This window comes from Melanerpes formicivorus, unplaced genomic scaffold (genome assembly GCF_026170545.1).
Source record: "Melanerpes formicivorus ecotype bairdi unplaced genomic scaffold, bMelFor1.0.p_v2 SCAF_6, whole genome shotgun sequence".
In the NCBI taxonomy this organism is placed as follows: domain Eukaryota; kingdom Metazoa; phylum Chordata; class Aves; order Piciformes; family Picidae; genus Melanerpes; species Melanerpes formicivorus.
The window spans coordinates 19,685,478-19,705,652 of NW_027142358.1; the positions used below are offsets into that span (position 1 = coordinate 19,685,478).

The 20,175-nt window shown below is 45.4% G+C and overlaps 2 protein-coding genes across 2 annotated transcripts in view; both read left to right on the forward strand.

Annotated features, from left to right (window-relative positions):
• The first annotated feature begins 5,050 nt into the window (after positions 1 to 5,050).
• SLC18A3 (solute carrier family 18 member A3) lies at positions 5,051 to 7,458 on the forward strand. The gene has a single exon (XM_068139248.1). The coding sequence runs from the start codon at positions 5,219 to 5,221 to the stop codon at positions 6,809 to 6,811; it is 1,593 nt and encodes a 530-aa protein (XP_067995349.1). The 5' UTR covers positions 5,051 to 5,218; the 3' UTR covers positions 6,812 to 7,458.
• Positions 7,459 to 8,953: 1,495 nt separating this feature from the next.
• Positions 8,954 to 20,175, forward strand: part of CHAT (choline O-acetyltransferase) — a 35,674-nt gene continuing 24,452 nt past the window's right edge. Inside the window, exons 1-6 of the mRNA XM_068139993.1 lie at positions 8,954 to 9,042; positions 11,857 to 12,001; positions 13,115 to 13,306; positions 15,354 to 15,472; positions 16,893 to 16,946; positions 19,590 to 19,770. Of these exons, the coding sequence (XP_067996094.1) occupies positions 11,960 to 12,001; positions 13,115 to 13,306; positions 15,354 to 15,472; positions 16,893 to 16,946; positions 19,590 to 19,770 (588 nt within the window). The 5' untranslated portion in view covers positions 8,954 to 9,042; positions 11,857 to 11,959. The remainder of the gene's footprint in view (positions 9,043 to 11,856; positions 12,002 to 13,114; positions 13,307 to 15,353; positions 15,473 to 16,892; positions 16,947 to 19,589; positions 19,771 to 20,175) is intronic.

A 20,175-nucleotide genomic window follows, 5' to 3' on the forward strand; every position in this document is an offset into this window, starting at 1 on the left:
GCTAGTAAATCAGATTGCCTATCTGATACACCTTTTAAAGCCACAGGAAGTATTTGTGAGTGTGTAGAAGGTGTAGTTAATGTTATCATAATTCTTAGAGGTTGTTAGGCAATGAGGAGATAATGAGGTATTTAATTTGGGCTAGAGTAAACCCCCAAAAGGCAGCAGGCAGGAGTGGCTAGTGAAGAAGCAGTAGCGTCAAGATATTTCTTCAGCTTCTGCTCCCTGAAAAATTGGATGAGAAACTAGTGCTTGCATGAACTTGAGGTGTTTAGGAGCAAGGATAGATCATGTATTTTTACAACTGAAAAGTGAAAAACAGCTTAACTTTGGGGGAAAAATGCAATATTGTTATGATTGGTTAGATAACATTTTGTCAGTCTTTCTCAAAAGAGAAAATAAAGACATGATGGGAGAAAAATGATGAAGTACTAGGAAGAGAATCAGTGACTGGGAGGAGCAGGATCTTCCCAGATTTTATAGCTGTTTCTTGCATCTCAAAGATGGATACCATTTGTCATAATGTAGTCCAGGACTGACAGAGTTGTTTGACAGATGTAAAGAAGAGACAAGGAAGATGACAAAGGTGGTTTAAAGTGACATACAAATAGACACAGGCACAGCAGGAAAAAACCAGGAAAAGACATTTCAAACTGAACATTAGGAGACTACTCAACCTGTGAATTTTCTTGAACAGCTAAGTATTCTCCAAGGAGGAAAGTAGAAATTCCACTTCCTCAGCCTTTTAGAAGTAGAGGCATGAGTTTATCGTAGACAATAGCCTGCACCTTTACAGTTGGAAGACATACTACAATATCTCTCATTAACTCTGACTGAACAACTGTCTGCTACAACTAACAAGAACATCAACCATTACTGGAGCTAACATAAGATTAGACACAAACCCCTTTCTCCTCTTTTTCATACATTTTTCTGTGTTTCTATAAGCATTATTGACAAAGAGTGAAGCAGCATGAAGTATGGGTAAAATATTTTAAAAAGTAATAGATAATTTGCCATTCCTAAAACCCAAACAAACAAAAAAAGGTATGACAACGATTTACAAAGAGCAGTTTTGTTTACTGGACACAGCTTTAGCTTTTACAGAAATGAATGGGCATACTTTCACGTACAGTCCCCTTCACTCACCACACCTGCACCACACGTGAAGTTTTGACAGAGAACTACAACAGCCACAGTTTCCCCAAAAGGCTGTGCTTAGTGGCTGTTCTCACTAATGCCAAAAGCCCTGTTGGGTGGGGGGGCTAAAGTTTGTCTAGTCAGTACCACCAACCAGACCTGCCCAGTAGGAACTCAAAGCATGAACAGGGGCATTGAGCCCTGCCTGACATTCCCCTGCCCAGCCACCAGACACAGAATTTGCCATCCCTCTCTCTTTCCTCCACTCTCTGAAGATCCTTTGTGTGCCTCTGCCTGCACCCCTGTGTCTGCCTGACTTAGGAACAAAGATTTTAACTCACATCAAGGAAAGGCAGGAATCTCAACTACCACTGCTGCACAGGAATATGCAAATGACTAAGGAAAAACACCCAATATTGTCTCAATAATTCTACTCATGGCTAAAATTTATTGGTGTCTGCTTGACATCCCAGACATTTTGTGCACAAAACCACTTTTGAAATTAAGTTGTTGAAAATTAATTCTGCTATGTCCTCCTTTTTCCTCTGCCACACTTCTAAAGATTATAACATGCTTGTCAAAGAAGGTGAGCCTCTCCTATTTGGCAGGATAAGATTAGTTGGTCTTTTAATCAGAAATTAAATTTGGAAAAGAAACACATAATTAGTTTAGCACTTAGTGCTAAAAACTACTTGCCATATCCTTAGGAGGACAAGCTCTCTATTGCAGACATTAAGTACTCAGACCATCAAGAAAATTAGTATTTTGCAGACATTTGGAACTCTTAACTCTCTGACTCATGGTGTTTGGACTCCTCACAGCAAAAAAGTTTTTCTTCAGTGGAAGAAAGACTCTTAAGGATGCACAGTTAATTGAAGTCCATTCCTGACAGCAAGTCATCATAGTCCTTGTTGTTTCTCTTTCTTTCTCTGTAAAACTACCCTGATACAGCATCAAAAAAAAAGTTGTCATTCCAAAGCTCAAGGGCTATCAATTCAGCAGGTAGCAGGACAAGCAAGTGCAGATTGTACACAAGCAGCTTTTACTGTTCAACTATTCAGATATTTATTTGATGTTTAGAGAGAAACCGTCTTCTTTTTTCCAGAACCCACAATGTAGATAGGCCTTAGTTTTTAAACAGAAGTGCTTGTTGGCAGTGAGACCAGCTGGGTATACTAAACTCCACTTGCCCATCTCATTCATCTTGAGCTGATACCATTACCAGATGTGTAGGTTTATATAATTATGTGTGTGTTACGTATTTTCTGTTGTTTCTGAACTCTTGAAGATCCTGAAGGTAATTTCCCTTCCTGGGCACTGGTCTTGTTTTGGACTTAAATAAATTCCTCTCTATGCCAAAACAGTCATTATTTTTGTTCATCTACAGTCTCTAGAACAATAAAGTGGTAAGAAGTCCTGGTGCAGTCAACTCTGGTTTTTATAGATCTACAATCTTTTCCATCTCCTTGACATTAACAATGGCTTTCCAAAACCACATGACCTGTACTGGAGTACAAATGAAGTACACCGCCTCCCCTGCATTCCTTCTTTTAAACCACATCTTCTGGGCTTCGGGATAAAAGTACAACATTTTAAAAGTGGTCTCATCTCACCCTGAAGTCCCTTCCAAATATAATGATGACTTTCTAAGCCAAACGCCAAGGAGACTTTTTTTTCTACTTTAATTTACTGTGGGTCCATCAGCTTTGACCACATGTGAAGGTACATCTTCTCCCCATTAGTTCTGTCTAGTCAAAGAAGCTCACGTAGGGATGACGCATCTCTTGCAGATAAGGGTATCTGCTGATTTGATTTACTAAGAAGGCTAAATTTATTATGCAACATTTTACAAGTATAATTCTGCTTTCCCTTGATGGTAATAAATCTGATATTAGCTCCCCTGAGACAAGAGAAACTGTCCCTTTATTATCCAGACATGACCCCCAGAGCCAGATTCCATTTTAGAGACGGGAAATGACCATATCTCTGATTAAAAGGGAAACTTTAATCAAATAAAGTGCCTCATCAAGCAAGAGCCAAGATTCCAATACTCCTGACTGCAGCACAGCAATGATCCAAAGTCATATCTGCCCCCAACCCATTACTGCTTACTGCAAACGTGATATCCATCCCAAATAGGACGTGCATCCTTCAGTGATTTCTTTATTATCCTGGGAGCTGCTCCTTCTGTGCCCTCAGTGCCTTGGAGAAACATGTTCTTGGGCTGCTCCCCCAGGAGCTGTTTGAGGAACCTGAGGAGGACGGGCTTTGCAAAAGCAGGAACATTTTTTCCCCCAACTAAATCCATTTAGGAGGTGACAGCCTGGACCACACAGACAAATGCAGCACCCCTGGCCTTTGGCTCACTAACTTTGTGTGGTGATTTTAGGCTGTGCCTTTAAAATTCAGACTCTTGGGTTATCTCAGACACATTCCTTCTACACTCTGAAATGATCTTCTAAAGCATTTATTAGCTTATTTAGAGTCCCAGGTTGAGAGCTTTGTCCCTCATGTCAATGCATACTTCCAGTTTTACACCTGGGGTAGGGGGTAGTAAATGAATGACAAATAATAACAAAGTGCAGATGTTTAGGGGTATTGTTATTTTAAGTGTTTAAGACTCCACTTTGGTGTAAGCAAAATCGGATCTCTGTGATACATCTATCTAGAGAGTTTTCTTGCAACAGAGCAAGACACAGCAACTGACAGATAAATCATCTCCCTTTCAACCGTGGAAGCCCAGCTATGCAAGCAAATGAAGGTGCCCAAATTCCACATCTACTCAGGAACCGCTCGGCTGAGGCATCCGTACAGCCTTTTGCAGAGATCCTCCTTGGATCTGCCCACATGTCGTTGCTGCTACAGGAGTAACAAAACTGACCCTCTGCTTTATGACAGGAGTATCTTCCTAACAGTGATGCTTCTGCACCGAGTGAGGCCCCTTGCTCCCCCGGGCTTCTAGCAGCAGCACTGGCCCGGCAAAATTCAGGAAGAGTGTCATATACCGCTGCAGTTAAAGATTATTTCACTGGTATTTGTCTGAGGGTTAAACACGCAGGCAGAAAAATGGTGACTGCGTTCCTCGCTGCTCCCCAGTACAGCTTCAGCGGTCTCTTAGGGAAAGGCGCTGTCGCCGGTGGGGCACGCACCCTCTAAAGAGGGGTAAGGCTCAGCCCGGCCCTGCTGAGCTCCGTTCCCGGTTAGGTCCCCCGCGCCCCCCTCTGGCTCGACCACGCCGTCGAGGGGGCCTTCCGGGCGACGGAGCTGCTCCACGTGTTGGCGGCCAGCCCTGGCGAATAACACTGGGGTTATACGGCGATCGTTTAACGGGCTGTGCCGTGCAAGCACAGGGTGTCCAGGGTGGTGGATCCTCACGGCGCCGGCGCGCGGGAAGAGGACACCTCTGCAGCATCGCAGACCCCCGGGCAGCCTCGGCGCAGGGCTGCAAGGACAGAGGAACGCTGCCCACAGCCCCGGCGGGCGCACGTCGCACTCGGCCAGCTAGCCCCGTGCCACTCAGGCCCAAACAGAACTATAGGACGAGGGCTCCGCGGGGGACTGCTGGGCACTGCTGGGCACTGCTGGGGAAGCAGGGACCGCTTCCCGTGCCGCCTGCGGACCCACGGGTACCCGCGCCGTCGGGGCGGCAAGAGCTGTGGTCAGGACTCCGCCTCCGGGGTGGGGCAAGTGTCGCCTCCACCGTCAGGGACACCCCCAGGGAGGACAGGGACCGGCGGCATTCCTAACACGCAGTGCCCTTAACTCTCAGCCAGCCAGGGCTGGCATCGCGGCCGCGGTACAGCGGGCGGGGCGCGGAGGGCGGGCGTGCGGCGGGGCCGGACTAGAGGGGAGTGGACGCGGGGCCGGCGCGGTCGCGGGGGCGGGTGGGGTTTCCGTGCGCTGTGCTTATTAGTGTGGTGATGGAAGGCCGGCCCCTCGGAGCCGCCTCGCAGCGGCGGCACGGGCTGGCGGCGGGCGCCGGGAGGTGAGCGGCGGCGGCTCGCGCGGCGAAGACGGCGGGGCCGCCCCCGCCGTGCCCCATGCGGGCGGCGGCGGGGCGGCGGCGGCGCTGAGGGCAATGTCGGAGGCGGGGGGCGCGGACCGGGCGCGCGCCGCCGTGGCGCGGCTCGCAGAGGCGGTGGGCGACCGGCGGCGGCGGCTGGGCACCGCCATGGGGGAGGCGCGGCGGCAGCGGCGGCTACTGTTGCTGGTGGTGTGCGTGGCACTGCTGCTGGACAACATGCTCTACATGGTCATCGTGCCCATCATACCCGACTACATCGCGGCCATGCGCGGCGGGGAACATGCCGCCCGCCCGTCCACGCCCGCGGGGGGCAACGAGAGCGGCAGCGGCGGGGGCAACCGGAGCCTCCTGCCGGCGCGGTACCCTGTGGGCGCAGGGGGCAACGAGGACGTGCAAATCGGAGTGCTCTTCGCCTCCAAGGCCATGCTGCAGCTGCTGGTGAACCCACTCAGCGGCACTCTCATCGACCGCGTGGGCTACGAGGCGCCGCTGCTGGCCGGGCTGGCCGTCATGTTCCTCTCCACCACCACCTTCGCCTTCGCCCAGAACTATGCGACGCTGTTCGCGGCGCGCAGCCTGCAGGGGCTGGGCTCGGCCTTCGCCGACACCGCGGGCATCGCGCTCATCGCTGACCGCTACGCCGAGGAGCCGGCGCGGAGCCGTGCCCTGGGTACGGCGCTGGCCTGCATCTCCTTCGGCAGCCTCGCGGCCCCACCCTTCGGCGGCGTGCTTTATGAGTTCGCTGGCCAGCGGGTGCCCTTCCTGGTCCTGGCCTGCGTCTGCCTCCTCGATGGTGTGCTGCTTCTGGCCCTGGCGCCGCCCTGGGCCTCCGGGGCGCGGGCAAACATGCCCGTTGGCACCCCCATTCACCGTCTCATGGTGGACCCCTACATCGCTGTGGTGGCGGGGGCCTTGGCCACCTGCAATATCCCGCTGGCTTTCCTGGAGCCCACCATCGCCAACTGGATGAAGGAGTCCATGGGGGCCAGCGAATGGGAGGTGGGCCTCACCTGGCTACCCGCCTTCTTTCCCCACGTGCTGGGTGTCTACGTCACTGTCCGTCTGGCTGCCGCATACCCCCACCTCCAGTGGTTTTACGGGGCCTTGGGCATGGCCATCATTGGTGCCAGCTCCTGCCTGGTGCCAGCCTGCAGGAATTTCGGGCAGGTTATTGTTCCCCTCTGTGGCATATGCTTTGGCATTGCCCTTGTGGACACAGCCCTGCTGCCCACCTTAGCCTTTTTGGTGGATGTGCGCCATGTGTCTGTCTACGGCAGCGTTTACGCCATCGCAGACATCTCCTACTGTGTGGCATATGCCCTGGGGCCCATCGTGGCTGGCCAGATTGTGCATACCATGGGCTTTGCACAGCTCAACCTGGGCATGGGGCTGGCCAACGTGCTTTATGCCCCTGTCCTCCTCTTACTCAAAAACGTCTGCCAAATGAAACCTTCTCACTCAGAGAGGAACATCCTGCTTGAAGAAGGACCTAAAGGACTATATGACACCATCAAAATGGAGGAGCGCAAAGGCATGAGCAAAAGCCTCCAGCCAGCAGGAGAGACAGAAGAGAACGGCATGGACTCTTATCGTAGAGACCTGACAGGGGCGTCTGAGGAGGACTCATCAGATTATGAGTATAGTTAAGTTCACCCACACAGGCCAGCTCCAGGAACAAGGGGGCATGTGGGAAAGAGGAAAAGGGGGAGAGGAAAGCATTATTGCATTATATTTCTGTACCAACATGCAATATATACAGTTTAACCTTTGTCATGATGTAATGGCTTTCTTCTAGACTTATTTTTAGTTGTTATTTCCTTCAGCGTTCTTGCAAGGGGGAGGGGTTGGGGAATGGGGAGACAATCCTGAATACAATTATCTGAAGAATCGTTATCATAAATCAGGGGGATTCTTCCAAAGGAAACCCCAATACCACCAATAAACCAAAAACCTCAACAGCCTTGTAGTTGGGATAGAATTGTGTGAAGTTTTTCAAGCTGAAACTGTGTGTGACATACTGTATATCTGTAAAAAAAAAATAAGCAAAAAAGTGTGTAAAAAATTTTGAATGGTATATTCAGGGACTTAGTAAAATTTGTGTACATAGAGGTTTTCAGTTGATTTAATATATTTAAGGAGTGAAATGACTGTCACAACATCTTATTCTTCCTCTGGAATAAACTGAAGTATTGTAATTTTTTCTCTTTCTTGTGCTGCTCTCTGGTGAGTGCAATATGCTGTATTATGTTGAAGTCCAAACTACGAGAATAATAAGATCTGAATAAACAGAAGTGAAGGTGATTGATTGTCTTTGTTTTGTTGTTAAGGGCTGCTTGAGGAAGGGAGCAGGTTGTGCTCAGTGTAGCCCCTACGTTAACAATTTTTCTTAACACAAACCTCATCGGTTACCAAAATTGGGCAGGAGAAAACCCCGGTACAAAATGTTCTCATTCATTCTTCAAAACATGTTAATGGCTCTGAGCAAACAAAATCGCACTGCGAACACACTATCGATTACTTAGAAAAAGCTCCTTGTATTCTCATGCGAGTTTAATCTTAATTCTCATGCGAGTTTAATCTTCACTCTCACAATCATCATTTTTGAATATTCTAAAAATTACATTAGCAGCAGTTTGAAACCCTACACTAGAACACACCTTTCTTGGTGCTGAATGCCGCTGCAATTGCAATGTTACCCCTGCAATGTAGCCGACAGGGATTAAGCAAAAGAAAAGATAGGTGAAGTGGATCATTCAAACCTTTGCAAAAAGTTGAAACCTTCGATCTAACCGTAATGGAACCAGAGTGCACATTTTGCCCTGTAAATTTATCTTTATATACGATAAAATCGTTTATTTAAATTCCTAGATTATTAGGAAACAAAATTAATCACTTGTAATCTCAAGAGAGTAAAAATACTACATCAACAGCTACAGCACCTATGAAAGGGCTCCCCCAGCGCCTGGGGAGCTGGTCGCGGTGGGGGAGACGCAACAAAACCTCTGGCGGGGTCCGCCGAGATGGCGGGACGCGCGGCCCCGCCGCAGCTCCGGCCCCGCCGCAGCTCCTGCTCCAGCGGTCGGGTAGCTGCCCACGCAGCACAAAACTCCCGTGAATACCGCGACGGTGCTTTGTCACGGCGGGTTTGGCTAAGGAGCAACGGCCACGGCGGCGGCAGATAAACCCCGGATCGCTTTGTGGTAAGCGGCTACAGCGGCGCTCCTCTGGCCCACCGCCCCGGGGTCGCTCCTGCTCTCGCTTCGGCATGACCCACTGTTGCCGCCGACCCCCTGCCAGGACCGCGCCGGCCCTCCTGGGCGCGATGCGGGCAGTCCGCTTGGCAGCGCCACCCGTGCTGCTCGGCTACGGAGCTTTCAGGAGCCGCAGGTGCCCCACGGCGACACTGCTCGACGCCGGAGCCCCTTGGGTCACCGAGTGCTGCACCGCTCGGGGGTTTCCCTCGTTACTACCGGGAAACCTCTTGGCTAACCCCATCGACAGTAAGGGCGAGGGCAAACTCGCCTCTGCCCGGTTCATATCGCCCTCGCTCCCGGGACACAGCCAGCACGGGGCGAGCGGTCGACGGTGCCACCGGTAGCAGTAGCCTCCAGCAAGGACAGAACAAGAACGGCAGGACCCGGGCGGGGACGCGGAAGCAGCGCCTGTTGCGCGCAGAGGGAGGGGCGGGCAGGGCCGGGCCGGGCGGCGCCGGGCCGTGGGGTGGGGAGGAGCCAGGCGCCGGGGACGAGCTGTGCTCCACACGCCCCCGCCCAGAGGGGACCTGGTCGCGGAGAAGACTGCGGTACCTTGGACAGAGCCACCACGGTTCTCACTACGGAGCCTGCCCGGGAGCCGCTCCGGAGCGCCTCGAGGAGCAGGTACGGGCAGACGGGCTGCGTGCCCCGCGCCTCCGGCCGCCCCGGCTGCAAGTGTCGCCTTGGGAAAGTCGCGAGCCTGGGGGCGGGGGGTAGCGGGTCCCGCGGAGCGGAGCCGAAAGGGTTCCCTTCGCCAAACTCTGCGGCGCCGACGGCACCCACAGTGCCGTCGCGTTGCCACCGCCCGCGGGTGTCCCTGCAAGGGGAGGTCCTGGGGGAAGAGGGCTCCCCCAGGCTAATGCGTGGGAAGGTCTCGGGGAGCTCCGCAGCCTCCGGCAGAGCATGAGCTCTCTCCGACTGGCCCGGCCACTGCTGGGGCCCTCGGGAAGCTCACGGCAGGTGACAGGGCATCTCCCTCCTCCTCAACATGCCAAGGGCCACAGCAGCGCACCTAGCACACGCATTCTTGATAACGCACACATTCTACTTAATTAAGTATAGCTTCCCAACAACTTTAAGCTTATCTTTCTGGTAACACTGAGAGTAAAGATGAATAGATAGGAGCCGAGTATAATGTTTTAACAATATTATATACTGCAAGCTGCCTCTCAAGTCCACAGTGTGTGGATAACTTGAGCATAAGCACATGGGCTTATTTCAGTCCCTTTGTGCTATCTGCTGACAGAGAGAGCAGTGCCTTTTGTTGTGGATTTGAACTGCTGCTTTGAGCTGTGGGGAAGACCACTCAGCTCCCAGCCTGCTGTGACTTACAGCCACCCCACTAAGCCACTTGCCCTCACCCTCCTGTTAAGCCATCTGTAAATAAAACCAGCTATAGGATTATTTTTCCCCCCTAATAACTTTAACAGTGAACCTCACAGCTATTCCACTGAGCAAATTTGAAGTCATCTTGAATTTCTGCAGGATTTTCTCTTGTGTAAGGTTCCTTGTCCTTTATTAAGCAAATACAGAATTGAGTGTGATGCTAAGCTGGCAGCACTTGAACCACACACAAAGCCTCAGTTCATCCTCATGACAGAAAAATACATTGTTCAGTCTATCACCCCCAAACTCTTCATCACACATATTTTACAGATCCCCAAGTCTGTTATTAATAGCATTTCCCACAGATAAAGAGCCAACATAGACTTGCAATTGGTGTGACCCCATATTGCAGTTTGCCAAAAAAAAAAAAAAAGAGAGAAGAAAGAACAAGAGTCACAGTGAAAGCAATACCAGCAGGATTTTTCCATTAGGAGAACACAGTTTTAGGGGCTATGAATACAAAATGGCTGCTCTCTATCTGAACGCAGGTGAGAAGCTGAGGCCAGCTTATTGGCGAGCCAGTCTTCCAAGACCTACAGGAACATCCATAATTTGAAATGCCTTGAACTCATGTTGCTAAGGATAGAGCGCATGGGCTAAGTGATGAGACCTGTGCAGCACACAAGAGGGAGAAGGGCAACACAGCGGGTTAATGTGGCCTTTCCATGAGGGAAATAATCTCTCACCTGGGTTGAAATCATGAGCAGATGACAGATCAACATGAGTTTGTTGTGTGGCTCATTGCAGGGCCCCAGGGATATCTCTCAATCTTATATAACCTATTTCACAGCACATGGCCCCACTGGCAGCCAGCTTAGGACAGGACCTACACAAGGTGTCAATGACCACATGCACATTGGCTGAGCCATGCTGAAGCTGCAAATCTGGAATAAATCAAACTGGTTCCTTAGAAGAAGAATAATGCAAAACTCTTAATCTCGCTTTCATACTCTAGGGTTTTATCCAAATTGTTCTTAAAAGCTGTTGTAAAAATAATTAAAGCATCCGGAAAGTCTAGTACCAAGGGTTTCAGACAACATGTGTTGACTTTCCTTTCTTTTATAATTTGCATACAGAGTGTAAAGTAGTTAACAAAAAAACCCCATGGTCCATCAAGTCCTGATTGAACACAAAGAAGTTACTCTGCGCTGACAGATGACTGCTCAACGTGGGCACTATTATATTGCAAGAAATATATGTCATATAGCTTATTCTTGTGCAGAAAAGGAGTAAGAGACATCTTTAGAAGCAAAAACCAGGATGAGCACAATATCAGAGAGACATAAGTAGAAATACTTGTTTTGTCAGAGATGACTTCCGTGACTTTTGGCAGGTTAAGCCATTTCCCTAGATAGGTGTATGCTGTTTAGGAATGGTGCTGTGCAAAACAGCTTCAAATGTGGTGAATGCCACCCTTCCCAGTCCTCTCACAGGCAGCCCACCAGTCTAGGCAGGCTCAGGGTTTGTCCAGACCTATGCCCCAAAGCACTGGCATCCTGTGAACTTCTAGCCTGCATGTGGCAAAGGCACATCTCCATCAGGCTCCTTTTCACGGCTTCTATATCTTTAATGTGAATATGACAGTATCTTTTTGTGTCCACAGAACTACACAATGACAAATAACATTGAAAAAAAAAACAACCCAAAAGTGGTGGTTTCATATCTTCATATTACCTGTGTCTGCATAAGTAGAGTCAAAGAATAGCCACCTCTTTCTTTCAGCTAACATAAAGCAGTAATACAAATCACACACAAAATGGCACAATGCATTGCAAAGTAAATTTGAGTGACAAAATAAACCATGCTGAGAAGGGACCATTTATGTACTTTAGATAGTTCTGAATACAGAATTTACAGCAAAATGAGACAAGCAGAATGTCAGAGCAATCTCCATGGGGCTCAATTCAGCTACTTTTGAATGCTGTACTTCCATTTCTCTTCAGTTTTGCATTCTGAAGCTTCTATGTATGTTTGTGCAGGGAATACTCCCCTTGTACATTTTGGCTATAAATAAGGCATGCTGATGGGACTTTAAATCTTTTCTATTTGCAGAGCTGAGGCGTGAGGCTCCATAAGTGCCCCCAAGCGGCTTCAGTTCCTGTCCTCAACAAAAGATACCAAAAGAAATGCAGGAGTGCCTGTCCTAGAAAAAAGCATGCAGAAGAAAGAGAAAGATACCTGCAGTAAAGATGAGACAGTAAGTGACTGTTTCCAGGAGAACAGAAAGAAAGAGAAAAAAAAAAATTAGTTCAAGAGAGATGACTTAACAACTCTTAATGCTGTAAATCAGTGTAAAATAATATCATAATTGTAAGCCAAACTCTGTTGCAGAGCTGCTTTCTTCATTTCAGGGAACACTACTTATTCTGCAAGCATTTTATAATCAGAAACTTTGATCTAACATTAGTGCTCCTCATATCCAAATACATTCTTCCTCCCAACCTCCTGTGAAGAATTCCAGTAAATGAAATATTATTACACAACTGCAGATGCATTACTACACAGTCAGAGATGGCATGTAATTATTTCTTAATACTACAGAACTAGCAAACTATTATATGTGATTAGTTTTCAAGCTGGTTTAAAAGATGCCAGATGTGTATGTATGTAAGTGGTCAGCCCCGTGTGTCGAAAGCTTTTTTCCTAAGCAGAGTCATGAACTGCACAGTAATCTTACCCAAAAAGATAAAGCCATGTATTAAAACCAAATACTATTTGGAACATCTATTTCCAGTGACTGAAAAAATCAATGACAGAAAAGATATGCCCTGACTAAATATAGCTTGAAACTGTAGAATTTCCATTCTTTCCTTTCTGAGATCTGGGGTGCATTACAGGCTAAATTGGATTTGCATTTCCATTAATAATCCTATGACACTTTTTATGAGTATCTGAAACATTTGGTTTCTAGATAGCGAAACATAATGCAACACTGACTTGTCTGTAGTTGCCAAAAGGCAGAGCTGGCATTTGAACTCAGAGGACAACCACTCCCTTCCTTCTGTTCAGAGCACTTCCTCCACCATCTCCGTCTGTGCATGCACTAGCAAAAGACTTTGCAGCTAGCCTTGCTCTGAGCAGCAGGTGGGACTAGGTGACTGCCAAATTTCTCTTCCACTGAAGTCACACAATTACATTGGCAGCTATCAGGTGTCTCAATTGCTAAAAACAGAATAAATGGATTACAAAAGGGATATAATACATTAATCAGCAAGAGGAGGAAAAAGAAGGGGGGAAGGAAAAAAAAATAAACCCAGAGTGTGGGAACAAGTAGAATTACTTTCTAATATCTCTTTTTTTTAACGATTAGGCAGTGCCAAAACTTCCAGTCCCACCACTGCAACAGACCTTACGCATGTACCTGCAGTGCATGAAACACTTGGTGCCAGAAGAGCAATTTAGAAAGACCAAGGTCATTGTGGAGCAGTTTGGAATTGCAGGAGGCCTGGGGGAATCTCTGCAGCAAATCCTCGAGGAAAGAAGGGAAAAGACAACAAACTGGGTAAGCAAATGTAGATGAGAAAAATAATTTCCATCTTGGGTGACACTCATGTACAAACTTTATGATGTCCTATATGTGATTACTGTTTTCTTGTAGTAGGTCAATGCAGATGGGGTCACATCACATTCTGCTAAAGAGAATTACTATTTCAGACATATTGGGCTACAGTTATCAGACAATGTCAAAATCCAGGTCATTATTATGTTTTCAGATCAACAGTTGGTTGACATAAATGAGGGAATTCATGCACCTCAGGTGCATGCATGCATGCAAGTGTCAGCCCTACCTGTAGGGAAGTACTATATTACATTATTTTTTAATGCAATTTATTAATTTCTATTTAATAACAGGATTTAGAGCTTTTATTTCAATGAAAAAATGCTTTCTGGTGGGCCTTTTAAAAGTGCCCTGCATACCTGTGTGGCCAAAGCTCAGTCAAATTATTATGGAATGGAATACTTCAGGATAGGAGTTGCTGTTTTAAAATTAAACTGTTACTTGCCATTCATTGTCACACATATAAGATAGGTAGTTAGCCTGAACTATTTCTGTCAAACATGTACACACAAGTATACATAGAGATTTATATAAAACACATAGATCATGAGAAGCCCTCAGCCTCTAAACACATCCATCTTTCTGCTACCCAAGACATGAAACTTATTTAAGCCATAGATAAAACAGATTTTATCATTCCACTAAGTCACAGTTCATCCTGCCTTCACTAACCATGCTAGAATATGGCAGCAGAAAACTAGAAATGCTGGTCCTACTAAAGTCCTTCCATCCCAGCAAGGGAGACACTCCATCAAATTCCTGCTGTAGCATGGAGAGAGAGGGAAAAAAAAGTCTATAGTACAACCAGCGCTTTCATTTTAAAAGCAGTGCTTGATTTTTTAACTACTTGTTAACCACAGTCTGAGGAGTCCACTAAATGCCACTCACTTCAATTTTGTTATTCTGACCATAGAACACGGTGGCTGTTCCAGGAGACAAGTGTTCACTTAACCATTACAGCATGCAAATTACAGATGAACTGTGTATAAGCATTTTCTGAAATGTCTCAGATTTAATTACCAGTTACTTAAATCAAATATCCGATTCTTAAGATAAACTGGAAATGTTTTTAATTTGGATTTTAACTTGCTATGAGTACAGCTCTAGTCTGTTCTCCTGGAGACTCCAGAGACTATAGGGGAAGCATCTGTTGTAACAGCAATGAAATACCTCAGAGGAAAACTTTTTCAACTGATGGATGCATTCATAATTATTTTTGCATAATTTCATTGTTGTTTATGGTTACTATATGCAACATATGCCTGCTCAGAAAGACCACTTGATCTTTTTATGAAAGCCTCCATTTTCCAAATGATTCTTGAAACTGCTCAGACATAAAGGACTGCAGTTACCATACATCTGTGTTTTCAATAAAAATGGTCAGAAATTTAATATGTGCATCTGTCTGGGTCAAGCATCAGTAATCTGCATTTGTGTCAGTGGACACAGAGGGAATTCTGCAAGGGCCCTATCCACATGCCAGTATATACAGGACTGAACTCTTAGGCTCAGGAAATTCTTTTCCCACTGTCTTCCTACAGGACAATCTGATGACTAACATCAGAGCATCTCAGCTTCACTGACAGGTATCTGAAGCCCTCTGAGGAAAGCCATTGCTACTAAAATTCTGTTTGTGTCTTAAATATATCCCAATCATTATTCAAGAGCCAGCAGTGAGCACATTGTACTCAAACACCTTTTTTTTTTGTTGTTGTAGAGAGAAGCAAACAACAAAATCCCAAACCACCACAATATGGAGCTTATTTACTTTTTAATGGAATACACTGGAAATTGCCATTGATTGAAAAATAGGATTATGGAATTGCGGCTGATTTCAGCCGAACTGAGGTCACAGAGCCCAGACTGAAAATGCACAGCAGCCCTGTTAATCAGAGGCCATGCTTGACACCAGCAGCCCCAAGCCCTCTCCCCTCACCCCCAGACTGCATTTCTGCATGTTGTTCATAGTTTTCATGTCCCTTTCCCTTAGGTGTTTAACTACTGGCTGGATGACATGTACCTCAACAACCGGCTTGCTCTTCCAGTCAATTCCAGCCCAGCAATTATCTTTGCTCATCAGTATTTCAAGGATGTAAATGACCAGCTGAGGTAATCTGCTACAACTTTGCAGCTTTTACTAAATGAAAGAATATTTTCCATGTATTGCTTTGGCAAAAAAAACCAATCAACTTTCATTAAAAAATAAGGACTGTAACCATTAAAATATTTTCTTCTAGGGCTGCTGAGGTTAGTGTTTCTGAGATTACTCATACTGGTATTCAGAAATGAAAGTGTCCTTACTCTAACATTTATTGCAAGAAAAATATGCCATGGGATTTCTATTTTTTTTTTTTTTTTAAGGAATATTGCAAAGCTTTTAATTGTATAATTCAAGTAAGTGATTTTACAACGGAAAAAGAATTACTAATTTCTGACACATTAAGGGATCTTTAACATGACATCACTGTGACTCATCATCACCCTGCAAACTGAAAAGACAATGCTGGCGCTAAACTGTCCCTCTCAGGTGCCCAGGAGTGCACCAGAAACACAGAGGATCTAAGAATTCAGAAATCATTCCTTCCCATAATACTGCTTCCTTCAGGACTATCCTTCCCAGCTCTGATCTGACCTTTGTCCTCTGAGCTGTTGTAGACAATTACAATAATTTTTAAGATGGAAAAGTAAGCAAGTAGCCAAGCACAGAACATACCTCGCCAGATGCCCTTGAAACAGGACGCCATTCTTCACCCTTTGTCAAAACAGTTTTTCCCTTTTAAAACAGTAAACCAGATCAAATCTACCTTCATATAGCACAGTTTTCCTCTTTGCTTTTAGTACTCTCTAGCTGCTCATTACTGAAAGAATTAACTGCGTGTGGATTTATGCTATTATAAACCAGCCAAACCTTGAAGCCAATATGTGTTATTTTAAGGTTTCACTTAGCCAGCGTATCTTTTTTATTTTACACATAACTATAAATGCATCCATTCATTACCGACTACATTTATTGTGCACCCAGCTTTTGAAAAACCTCCACTTTGCATTTTGTAATGCACATGCTTTAGCAAAGAAATATTTTCCTCAGAGCCTCCCATGCAGGCACAGTGCAAATGGGCAATGTCAGGATATAATACACCTGTCCACAGCTCTGCAGAAACAATATCTGCTTAGGACAGGAAGTACTCTAATAAATTGGACAGCTTATGAGTATTGATATTGAAACCCACGTTAAGGATTCTATTAAATATTCAGCCTCTGCTCCCATTCTCTAAATAAATGCTTTCAGGCTTCCTCCTGTGGTAATCTGTTTAACCATTTGAAGGGATCATCTCTAGGATTTCGTATTTCTCTTGACATGAATTAATTTAGGGCTTGGGTAGGGATGAGGGGCTCTTCTTGCCAAGCCAGTAGACTTTCTCACCTTATGCTGTGTCATCAGTCATTCAGGCTCCCCTCTGTCTCTCAGAAACAGCCCAGTGTTGCCAAATGACAAAAGACTGATGTTACTTCTGTCTGCTACTTGCAGGTTTGCTGCCAATCTCATTTCAGGAGTACAAGACTATAAAGCTTTACTGGACACGTAAGTAGCTTGGAAGGAGAGCTGCAGCTTGAGTATCTGCAGTTTCTGATTCAAGGTAGCCATGTCCAAAGTCTCACTTCATTGCACCTCTCCACCCACCCTAGGCTGGGGCTCCAGCATGCTTCAGGCAAATGCTTCTGCATTAATTTTTTTTTTTTTCCCCACTTTCTGCTCTATTACTACAATCTAACAGGTAGGAGAAAGATCCTTTTTGAAGCCTGGTAGTTACCACTCTTGCATGCACAGTGAACGTCTCGCACAATCTGCCTAACAGAGCTATTGAGGATACATTGGGAAGTCCTTGCTCCCCACTGCTGAAGAGCAGCAGCACTGAGGTCACACAGCCTGCACACCTTCCTTGGCATCAGACACCTGCCCGAGTGCTGCTCCCTCTCCACATAACACATGCCATGTAGAACATCAGCCTCCCCACCTCTCTCCCCCACAAGAAAGAAATAACACATCCCACCTGGAAAAGAAAGCCTCCCCACAGACAAGCTAGTTCAGTAGCTAGTAAAAATAAGAAACTACTTATGCCATTGTTACTTTATGTATATAAATACAGGGGAAGTCCATAATTCTTCAAGTGATGTATGAGGTAGCTCATAACAGCATTTTACATAGCCCTTCTTAACCTCACCAAGTGCAATCTGAACTTACTGCTGAAATCACTGCTTCCCAAAGAATAGGAACTGTGAAGAGCCAAGCACAACACACACTGCACCATAGTGAGGAAAGAGGTAATTTTCCTTTCTGGAAATACAAGAGTCCTGTTTGATTTGCTTTAACCAATGCTTACTGGGACAAGGAAGGCAAAGTTCATATTCAAACAACAAAGTCCCTGTCTTCTATGAAAATAAAAGAAAGGAAGAGGCCATTTGATGTTTCACTTGAGAAGTCTGACAGCCACTCAGAGAGTATAGAAGAGGTGGTTATCTAAGAACACTTGCTTTTGTCCAAGATATGACATGCAGCACTGGTGCAATGTGAAATACTACTTCACGTTAATACAGTTTGTGTGATAGCATCTGGGATGAGATAAAACACACACTGCTCAAAGGATAGTTTAAATTCTTAGATCTAGATTAGCAAACTCAAAATACTAAAGGTGCCTGTGATCAGATTTGCTTGCCTAAAAGCAGTAAACTCCCCACTACCATGTTTCCATGCTGTTATTGCTGTTTCCTTATCACCCCTCATGTATAATTATGATGACACTATAACTGTAACATTTTCACTTCCCTTTTGCTATTAAGGACTTCTACCCTTGCCTGTGCTGAGAGATTCTCTTGGCTCATCCCCCATGCAGATGCACAATATTCCAGTCCAAACTCGGGCTTTTGAACTGTACAGATATTTCATGCAGTTGCCAGATCTAAATATTTCAAACAAACCCAAACTTGGTTACATAAGAGTTACAGACAGCTCCTAAAATCAATAGAAGACATTTGTGGTGTCATGGGTTAATAATCCCTTTCTCAATTGCTATAATTACAGATTGACTTATCTAAATCTACCGTGTTGTTCAACTGTTTCCAATCACCATAGATGCTCTTTAGAACTCTGTTAAATATAAGAGAACATTAGTAACACTGTTTTGCTGATAAGGAATAAAATTGTTATTATTTTTTTAATTAAGCACCTATACAAGGTATTGAGTGATATGAGTTTGAGAGCTAGGAACTGAAATGAATGTCCCTGATTTACAACTGCCACAGTTCTAAAGTGACAGTTAAGATAAAACAAGCATAAAATGTTACCCCACATTAGCTATATGACAGTAACCATTCTCGTGTGCTGCTTTGCCCCTGCCTCCACTCTAGCAGGCTGGAAGCTTAGCTCTGTTTTGCGGTGGAAAAACCTCCACACCACAAGATCTTCTTCCTGTGGTCTTTGCAGCCTCTCCCAAGTGACAGCACCATTATTTCCTGCTGCAGTGTCAGTTGAATATTTTGCAATCCATAATCTTTTTTCACTTTTTTTTTTTTTTTTTAAATTGTTATTACTCCTGTCCACTGAAGAAGCCTTTTAGGAGGCTTGGTTTTCACATGCCTTCCAATAGAAAAGGAATAGGTTTTCAGCACTTACTCCCATATAGGTCTAAGTAAAGAATAGCATATAACTGAGGGTCTGGAAAACAGGAATACCCTCTGTAGTGCCTGTCACTGCTATTTATCAGGCAAGGTCCCCTCACAGACTCTCTAACCATTCTGCACAGTACAGGACAACTGTGATTTGCAGTGAATTTCATCAGTATGGTTTTTTCAAGGCACCATGAGTTTTCCTGCTGTTCTGCTAACTTACATCCTGGCAAGTTACTGGGGGCCCGACTAGGCAGGCTTACCACACATTGCAAAGCTGCTTGTGACCTGCTATTTTTCCACATTTCCACTAGATGATATTGCAATTACTTAATGAATATGCATGAAGCTGCTAGGAATGATGCATTTAACTTTGGTATGGGAATTCATCTATTTTCCTTATACTGTAATCGCATTTTATTATTCAATTTGTGTTATACCTGATCTAATTGTAATAGAACAAAGGACAGATTAGATTTCCTTTCTGTCTCTCTCTCTCTCTCTCCCCCTCCCCTCTCCCCTCTTTTCCTCTGGCTTTGTTTTTCTCCTTCTCTCTCTCCAGCCATGCTTTACCTGTTGATTTTGCTCGTGGACAGCTGTCTGGTCATCCTCTCTGTATGAAGCAATACTATGGACTCTTTTCTTCCTATCGTCTTCCAGGACATACCAAAGACACTCTTGTGGCTCAGAAAAGCAGTGTAATGCCAGAACCAGAGCACATCATTGTTGCTTGTAACAATCAGGTAAATGAGCGTTCTTTTTTTATACCTTTCTATATTTCTTAGCTTACTTAAATTCACTCACGAAGAGGCTAATCTAATCACTGCTCAGAAACACAATTAGCATGCTATATATGAGCTCACTTCTTACTAAGCATTCACTGTCAATATATTCCAAAATCTGCTTCTGCAGCATTTTTGTCCTTAGCCCACATTATATTCCAAGTACAGCGGTGTAGAAAGGAGGAATGTGGCAGAATCAGTTTGCTTTCTCATTCAAACAAAAATATTTATCAGCAGAGATGAAACCACAGAGAAAAAAAAATCTTATTAGAGTGCATTTGCTGGAAATGCTCTTCTCTTGACAGTCAAGTATTGGCACAGAACACATGGTGTATATACCACCATCCCATGTAGGGGGCCTAAGCT